A 9,762-nucleotide genomic window follows, 5' to 3' on the forward strand; every position below is an offset into this window, starting at 1 on the left:
TGTAGTAATGTAAAAATATAATATACAAGTTTCACTTTTTTAAATGGAATTACTGAAATCAATCTACTTTTTCATGATATTCTAATTTTATGACCAGCACCTGTATATTTGCTGTGATCAGTGGGAATAAAGTAGTTTTAATATGTTTTTAAGTGAGAAAGTCCACCTGAAAACTTAATAATTGCAGTCAGTTCATCCAGATTATCTATTTCTGTCGGAGGCGCTCAGACCCCCACATACCAGCGGTGCGCTGACAGCAGAAATCTCTTCATCAGCAGCCTGTAGGCTGGGCAGCCTCCGGGTTCACCGCGGCTGCTGGCAGGTGTTTTTCATCTAAATAATTTAAACTGCAGGCACCAGGATACCGGCAATAAAAGCGAACATATTCCGTCAGCAGGTTTCAGGATTTTAAGTTAATTTAGGAGTGATCACAGCGCTGTGTCATCTGCGATGTGTCTGTCTCACGGCCAGCTGCCAGGTTTGATTAATACTTTGTAATAAATACATGAATAAAGCACAGTCATACTCAGTTTTGCCCCCGCTGTATTTTTAAATACGCAGTAGAGGTATTTAAAGGTAGTAGAGGACATGCACCTGTATATAAAAAACGCGCCCTATAGTCCGGTGCGCCTTATGTGTGTGTTAAATACAGAAATGGGACACATAACTGAGAGTGCGCCTTTTAGTCCGGTGCGCCTTATGGTCGTGAAAATACGGTAATAGCCACTGCACAAAAACAGATGCAGAAATATTGAGAGTGACCAGACCGGAGCTCCTCCTAGTCGACCCGTTAGTGCAGAACCAACTGGGACTCCACTGTCAATTTTTTTATGGTTTAGCTCCGTGGACTAACTTACTTTTTTCTGATTGTGTTTTTTCTTAACAGAACAGAACCATGTTTATCAGGAAGACGTTCCAACTGAGCCAGAAAGGTTCCTCAGTGTGGATTCAAAGAAACCAGGGTTTCTGCAGATTAAAGAGGAGCAGGAAGAAGTGAGCTCCCAGCAGTCCGAAGACGCTAATGAACCCAAACCCTTTGTTTGTAAGACCTGTGGCAAAAAGTTCTCCAACATGTTGCTGCTGCAAGACCACCGAGTCACGCACCAGAACGAGAAGCCTTACTCCTGTGAGTTGTGTACGCGGCGCTTCGCCCGGCAGTACAGTGCCTTCCGCCATATGATTACGCACACCGGTGAGAAGCCCTTCTCCTGTAAGATCTGCTGGGAAAAGTTCGGCTTGAAAAGTGACCTGGTGCGCCACCTGAGGCGCCACACGGGGGAGAAGCCCTTCTCCTGCCACATCTGCAACAAGACCTTCAGACAGAGCAACACCCTGACCTGTCACGTCAGAACTCACACAGGGGAAAAGCCCTACCCCTGCAGCATGTGTGGGAAGGGCTTCGTCACGAGGGCCGCTATGAACATCCACATGAGGGTTCACACAGGAGAGAAGCCGTTTACCTGCAAAGTGTGTCACAAAACCTTCAGTCGATGGAATGGGCTAAGCTTCCACATGAGGACACACACAGGGGAGAAGCCGTATTCCTGCAAACTGTGTGGGAAAACCTTCAGACAATCCAGCCACTTGCTGTCCCACAAGAAGCGCTGCCAGGAACATCAAACTCAAGAGGAGCAGGAAGAAGTGAGCTCCCAGCAGTCTGAAGACTCTAATGAACCCAAACCCTTTGTTTGTAAGACCTGTGGCAAAAAGTTCTCCAACATGTTGCTGCTGCAAGACCACCGAGACACGCACCAGAACGAGAAGCCTTACTCCTGTGAGCTGTGTACGCGGCGCTTCACTTCGCAGTACAATGCCTTCCGCCATATGATTACGCACACCGGTGAAAAGCCCTTCTCCTGTAAGATCTGCGGGGAAAAGTTCGGCTTGAACAGTAACCTGGTGCGCCACCTGAGGCGGCACACCGGTGAGAAGCCCTTCTCCTGCCACATCTGCAACAAGACCTTCAGACAGAGCAACAACCTGACCTGTCACGTCAGAACTCACACAGGGGAAAAGCCCTACCCCTGCAGTGTGTGCGGGAAGGGCTTCAGCAGGAGGGGCGCTATGAACATCCACATGAGGGTTCACACAGGAGAGAAGCCGTTTACCTGTAAGATTTGCGGGGAAAAGTTCGGCTTGAACAGTCACCTGGTGCGCCACCTGAGGCAGCACACGGGGGAGAAGCCTTTCTCCTGCCACATCTGCCACAAGCGCTTCAGCCGGAGCAACAACCTCACCTGTCACGTCAGAACTCACACAGGGGAAAAGCCCTACCCCTGCAGCGAGTGTGGGAAGGGCTTCGTCAGGAGGGCCGCTATGAACATCCACATGAGGGTTCACACAGGAGAGAAGCCGTTTACCTGCAAAGTGTGTCACAAAACCTTCACTCAAGGGGGGGGGCTGATCTACCACATGAGGACGCACACGGAGAAGTCATATTCCTGCAAACTGTGTGGGAAAACCTTCAGACAATCCAGCGACTTGCAGTGCCACAAGAAGCGCTGCCAAAGGGTCTGACCTGCAGAATGAAAACATCTGGTTTTCTGATCCTGTGCTGAATGAGTTAAACTAAACTGGACCTTAAAGCGGCTCTTCTGGGCCCATTGATACCAGGAAAACATCGGACACTTCGTTAACCTACTGCAGGTGGCCCTACTATCGGCGGCAACAGCGTTAGCATATTTAACGCTTGTCATGTCAAAAAATAAGCACAGGAGAAAAGAGGAGTGAACTTGTGTTGGGGGTTGGGCCTTCCTATGATTAAAACACCTGCACACCCATGTGTGGCAGTTTTGACAGACAAAGGAAGAGACTGGCTCCTGGCAAGCATGTTTAAGCTCATGGTTTAATCACCAGATACACAACTGGTAAGAAGAAAATAAAGTTAGCTATTATTATTATATTGTTTATTGAAAAAAAAAAGTTGAGGTTGAGTTAAAAGATATTGCAGTATGGCTCGTGGCCTGGTAACATTCAGTTTGTTTGTGCTTATGGGTGAGCCACAGTGGAAAATCTTTGTTTTGAACTAATTCAGTTTCTGTTGGTCAAATTGTTTGTTTTAAACTAATACACTTCTGTTTGTCAATTTGTTTGAAAGGTTTTCAACCTAAATCCCAATCCAAGATCCCAAATAAAAAGCAAAAATGGAAAAGGATTTGAGTTGTGCCTAGCGTCCTTCTTGGTGATGACCAGCCGTTTTCAAGTTTGGGGAGGAGCTGAAGCTAGAAACCCCACATAACTTGACAACACCACCTCATGTATGCTAGCTGATGTTCAGAGGACAGCAACACACAGTGGGACATATGGAAAGTATGTTTATCGTATAGTGATGTAGGATCTACTTTGTTTTAGCTACTCAGGTGACGTCTACTCGTGATGAACATCCAACAAACTTTAACAATCGGTCTTCCAATAAGAGATGACTTCATGTTCATTCATTTTCTGCTGGGTTTTTTTAGGCTCCAAATATCCAGTGCAGGGTCAAATGATTTGAATGCTTGGAGTGGGGTATATGTTTAAGAGAGGCTTTAAGGTACCGTTAGCTGACATAAGCTAGCATTAGCTTTTAGGGGTTACCCTAGCTAGCTACATTATATACGGTCAAAAGTAAGCCAGTATCATCTGATAGTAGTCAGCAGCTGTAACTATTACTGAGAATTTGTAACTATCTAATAACATAAATCATTGCAGGGCTCAATGTTAACTATCGCCCGATCTCCCCTGGGCAAGTAGTTTTTATTGTCGGGAGAGTACAAATTTCATTGCACTTGTCCGGTGGGCAAATGCAATGATCGCAAAAAAAGAATTATCACTCAAAATTACTTTAAAATCACCGACATTCGATGAAAACAACCCAGATGTGTTGCCAGCGCCATTTTTGTTGTTTTGTACACATTCTCACGTGATTTGAAAAAGCCGGGGGATTTTCCGCCAAATGGCGGGATTTCTGTCCACCTAGCAGTAATTTTGATATAGTTACCAAAACAACAAACAAGCTAGAAAGCGCTATCATATTGCAGTCTTCTGTACTGTGATGCAGGTCATACATTAAAAAATTTTCATTACATTTTTTCTCTTCGACATTGGAGAGGTGCATTTAAATATTACAGAGCTAAACATGTTAGATTTGTGACCTGTTATGTTCTTATTATTGTCTTGTTGCTGCATTTATTTTGTCAGGGAAAACTAATCCTGAGTCAGTTAAAAGTCAGGGAATTCTGAAATGATGTCAGACTGTGGAAACCCTGAATAAAATAACTATGTATAATGATTCTCTAGAAAAGTCACATTATATTAATAGTATTATCTTGAATAAACATACCGTGACTCTAAAATAAGTTATTCATTTGTGACATTGACTTCTGTCTTGTGATTTATCTTAAGTTTTTAACCTGTCAAGTTTTTTTTAGATTTTTAACATTACAATTTATATTTTTCAAGCACACATCAGTTTAAAGCAAAGTTTAGTTTGAAAAGAAAGTGCAGGAAGGATTGAAAAGCATGTTAACACAGTAATGTAGGCTTGAGTTCATTATCTGACGCATGTATATACACACCAGGAACCTGGAAAGTTAAAAAATACTGAATTACAAAAAACAGTCATTGATGTATTTACAAAAATTAATATTAGGAACTATATTTATCAAACATTTTACTGGGCAAGTGAAAATTGTTTTCTGGGCAAATGAAATGTGAAAGTCACTTGCCCGAACGGCAAGTGGTAAAAATCCTTATTGCCAACCCCTGAAGTGTAATACGTTACATCATTCTGTTATTTACATCTATTTTTGGTTTGTTCTGGTCTTAAATTGGATTGCTAGTTTAAAAGAAGTTTTGTAGCCGTTAGCTAATAAAGTAATGGTACTCAAGGACAATGAAAAATGCATACTCTGTTAAATCAGTCTTTGATTATATCAATCTTTAGCAGTTAATGAGAATCTATCTAAATCTATCCAAACACGTTTAGACAAACACAATTTAGAATCTAAATTGTGAAATCTTTTTTTTTTTAAACACAGCCTTACTCATTAGATCGACCCCCAGTTTCTGTGCCGCTAGGTAATCGTACCTCTGCTATCAAACTAAAAATGTCGTAAATGGAGAGAGTGAAAGGCTCTGTGAGCTGGTCGGGAGTAAAGTGCCTGATTTTTATTTAAGGAGATGCTATCAAAACGAGTCGCTCTCAGACATCAGAACAGCATTGGAAAAAAGGAGCAACATGAGGAAGGATTCAGATCAAAACATCCAAGACTGGAACTGATTGGTGGAAATGAGAAAAGAAAGATTTAAAGCCTGTAAGTGAAGCAGCATCTAGTTGTTATTATCTGAAGCTCAACCTTCAACAACAAAGAAAAGAAAATCCCAAAACTGATTGGAGATTAAAATGTTAGGATTTAAAAGGAAGCTTTCCCACATGATGACACATTTCCTTTTATCTCAGTGAAGAATGGACTCATTTCAGCAGTAAATGTGGTTTCCATTGATACGCTGCATGGAATCTGTGGGGAAATACGGATCTGATCCATCAGCTGTCTCAGGTCTAGAGTACATCATAGGAACACTTCAGCTGTGAGGAACAGGATCTAGAGCCCCAGGATGATGCAGCTGATGCTCATCTAGAGTTTCTCCCAGCAGATGTTTTCCTCTCAGCGGGCTGCTGAACTGTCGTCCTGTAGCAGGTCTACTATCTCTGCTTCCTCACAGCTCTTTGGTCTGATGATGATGGACAGGTTGGGGTCTAAGTGGACAGGTGTCCTTTATTCATACCATACCATACCAACTTTATTTATGAAGCACTTTATACACCGAACAGGACCAAAGTGCTGTACATAATCATAAAATACAATAAAATTATAAAATAGAGAAAAAACTAGTCTAAAATACATATTAGTATACAAAAAGAATAAAACAAAGTAAAACCTCTCAAATTGTGCCAAAAGCCAAGGAAAAAAGATGAGTCTTAAGAAGGGACTTAAAAACAGCAAGAGAAGAGGCCTGTCTTCTGCTCAGAGGCAGATCATTCCACAGCTTAGGAGCTGCCACAGAAAAAGCACGGTCTCTTCTGTGCTTGCATTTTGTCTTTGGGACCCTCAGAAGCAACTGATCAGCTGACCTGAGGGAACGGGAGGGTGTATAAGAATGTAACAGCTCAGAAAGATAAGAAGGAGCAAGGCCATTAAGAGTTTTAAAAACAAATAAAAGAATTTTAAAATTAATCCTAAAATGTACTGGCAGCCAGTGTAAGGAAGCTAAAATAGGGGAAATGTGGTCGAATTTTCGTGTACCTGTTAAAAGACGTGCAGCAGCATTTTGAACCCTCTGAAGATGAGAAATATACAAGTCACTGACCCCTGTATAAAGTGAGTTACAGTAATCCAGCCGTGTGGTCACAAATGCATGGATCACTGTTTCGAAATGCTGTCTGGAAAGAGTTTTACTTTTGCTAGCTGCCTTAAGTGGAAAAAGCTGGACTTTATAACGGCTCTGATGTGCGCTTCCAATTTAAAGGAATAGTACACCCAAAACATGATTAGCCTTCATTTTCTACTCACCTCCATGCTGAACAACACTCTGGAGTACTTTTTTGATATCTCAAATGCATCTAGAGATCTGGGAGGCTTCTTGCTGTCTGCTGACATTCAAATAATGGAGGTCCATGGCGCCCGAGACAGAAAGGTCCATAAAAGTCCACAAAAACGTGTCAATATTCCTCCATACTGCTCGTCCAATGTAATCCAAGTGTCCTGAGTGGGTAGCATCCAGAATTTACTCGAAACGAAGTCATTTAGAATGTTTTTAGAGCATAAACAGTAGTGTATAGGATTTCCTAATAGCGCCCCCATGCGCGCTCACGATTCTACGGAAGCCGGCAGACCAAACCGGAAGAAAGTGCGCATTCAGCGTCTGGTCTGCCGATAATGCAAGCGTAGAAGAAGAAATGTGCTGTTTACCTGTGCAAAGAAAGAAACAACGAAAGAAAAATGTCTGAGGACTTCAGTGTTGAGGAAGAGCATGAGTTCTTTGCCGAGCTGAATGCGCTGGTTTGGTCTGCCGGCTTCCGTAGAATCGTGAGCGCGCATGGGGGCGCTATTAGGAAATCCTATACACTACTGTTTAGGCTCTAAAAACATTCTAAATGACTTCGTTTCGAGTAAATTCTGGATGCTACCCACTCAGGACACTTGGATTACATTGGACGAGCAGTATGGAGGAATATTGACAAGTTTTTGTGGACTTTTGTGGACCTTTCTGTCTCGGGCGCCATAGACCTCCATTATTTGAATGTCAGCAGACAGCAAGAAGCCTCCCAGATCTCCAGATGCATTTGAGATATCAAAAAAGTACTCCAGAGTTTCTTTCAGCATGGGGGTGAGTAGAAAATGAAGGCTAATCATGTTTTGGGTGTACTATTCCTTTAAGACCAGCATCCATCTTAACCCCTAAATGAGCCAAGGAGCCAAGACTGGTCACCGTATCAGCAGTGGATCTGTCAAAGATCATTACGTCCGTCTTGTCCTCATTGACTTTTAAAAAATTTAGGGCCACCCAGGCCTTCACATCTTCAAGACATAAAAACAGAGACAGAAGAGAGGTGGAGTTTACATTCTTTAGCGGTAAGTATATCTGTGTGTCATCTGCATAGCAGTGAAAGGCAATCCCATGTTTTCTGAAAATAGAGCCAAGCGGAAGAAGGTAAAGTGAGAAAAGGAGCAGGCCTAGAACTGAGCCCTGTGGGACACCACACCACAGTGGAGCAGAGGGGGACCTATGGCCATCAAGACAGACACAAAAAGTACGTTCAGCCAAATATGATCTAAACCAATCTAGAACTATGTGACCGACGCCCACCCACTGTTCCAGACGGGAAAGTAAAATGACATCATCAACTGTATCAAAAGCAGATGATAAATCCAACAGCACCAAAACAACAATGTCACCTGAATCAGTTGCTAAAAGTATATCATTAAAAACTTTTAAAAGGGCTGACTCTGTGCTATGAAATGGTTTAAAACCGACTGAAAAACCTCTAATATATTATGTTCATTAAGATAAGCCATTAGCTGATTACAGACTACCTTCTCAAGAATTTTTGAAATAAAAGGCAATTTAGAGATAAGTCGATAATTTACCAGATTAGTAGGATCCAAAACTGGTTTCTTAAGTAGAGGCTGCAGAACTGCATGCTTCAGAGCTTTAGGAACAACGCCTGAGGACAAGCTACTATTTACAAGAGCAAGGACAGAAGGACCTATAGCAGAGAAAGCTTCTTTAAATAATTGGGGCGAAATAACATCATCTGGAGAACCAGTTGGCCTTAAGTGACTAACCACCTCCTGCAATGATTGCAAGTTCACACATTCAAAGCTGTGGAAAACACCAGAACAAGACACCACAACTGAAGGATCATAAGAAGAGGGGATAATCTGGGCCCTAATAGAAGCAACTTTCTCATCAAAAAAGTGTAAGAAGTTTTCACATGCAGCAGGTGAGGTCTCCATAAAGCCACTATGTGAATCATTTAGAACAGAGTTAATAATTTTAAATAAGATAGCAGGATTCTGACTATTTGATACAATCAAACCCGACAGGTATTTTCTTTGGCTGCCTTTTGCAATCCTTTGATAACGGCGCCAACATTCCTTTAATGTTTGGAGAGACACCTGTAATTTGTCCTTTCTCCATTTGCGTTCTGCTCTGCGGCAGTCTCTCCTGGCAGCCCGAGTGACCTCATTTAACCAGGGTTCATGCTTGGATTTTGGAAATCTAATTTTTAGAGGTGCCACCAAATCCAAGGCTGCTTTACTGGTAGAATAAAACCAGTTGCTGAGTTCCTCAGTGTTATTTCCCACATCCTCTGGAATAGTACAGTTCTGATTAAAAACAGAAGAAAACTGACCAGCAGTAGTAGGGTTAAAAACACGACAGAGCCGAGCTGCAGCTCGAGTTTTAGCTTTTCCACGGGACAGCGTTGTCTCAAATAAAACAGGCATATGGTCAGAAAAGAATGAGTCACCAATTTCTAAGTTAAAGACTGGTAGACCATAAGATAAAACCAAATCAAGAGTGTGACCATGTTCATGAGTAGCACCAGTCACAGACTGCACAAAATTAAAAGAATCAATAACATTAAGAAATGACTGAGCCATAGGTGAAGTCGGACAGCAGACATGAATATTAAAATCACCAACAATGAGAACTCGGTCATATTTTGGCATGATATCGGCCAAGCAGAGATGGCAAAAGTACTCACTTTCCGTACTTGAGTAAAAGTACAGATACTTGTGTTAAAAAATACTCTGGTAAAAGTGGAAGTACTGATTAAACTTCTTTACTCAAGTAAAAGTAACAAAGTACAGGCTTGTAAATTTACTTAAAGTATAAAAGTAAAAGTAGAAACCACTTTTTTCATGCCGTTGCCTACATTTTAAATGGATGTCTGCCAATAGGACTAGATCTCCGTTGTGTTCATTTTCAATCATCTCGTCGTCCATGCTACTATGCTAACGCCACCGCCACCAAGCTGCAATGATTTGCCGCCAATGAATACCGCCGAATCTGTCGATTCATCTTGTAGTGGTGCGTCAAATGCAACGTAGATTCCCATCCAATTAGATTGAATTTGGTATTGATGACGTGAAAAATAATAACGGTAACTCCATTGAAATGATTCAAAACTAAAGTAACGAGCCAATTTTTAAAATGTAAGGAGTAGAAAGTACAGATATTTGTGTAAAAATGTAAGGAGTAGAAGTAAAAAGTCGC

The 9,762-nt window shown here is 41.8% G+C and overlaps 1 protein-coding gene across 1 annotated transcript; it reads left to right on the forward strand.

Annotated features, from left to right (window-relative positions):
• The first annotated feature begins 863 nt into the window (after window positions 1-863).
• LOC119778818 (gastrula zinc finger protein XlCGF57.1-like) lies at window positions 864-2,942 on the forward strand. The gene has a single exon (XM_038278200.1). The coding sequence runs from the start codon at window positions 1,072-1,074 to the stop codon at window positions 2,515-2,517; it is 1,446 nt and encodes a 481-aa protein (XP_038134128.1). The 5' UTR covers window positions 864-1,071; the 3' UTR covers window positions 2,518-2,942.
• The last annotated feature ends 6,820 nt before the right edge of the window (window positions 2,943-9,762 follow it).

This window comes from Cyprinodon tularosa, unplaced genomic scaffold (assembly GCF_016077235.1).
Source record: "Cyprinodon tularosa strain WSP-4 unplaced genomic scaffold, ASM1607723v1 ctg1395, whole genome shotgun sequence".
NCBI classification, from domain to species: domain Eukaryota; kingdom Metazoa; phylum Chordata; class Actinopteri; order Cyprinodontiformes; family Cyprinodontidae; genus Cyprinodon; species Cyprinodon tularosa.

Coding starts and splice junctions, on each gene's coding strand:
- LOC119778818 (XM_038278200.1), top strand. CDS start 1,072: ATGTTGCTGCTGCAAGACCACCGAGTCACGCACCAGAACGAGAAGCCT.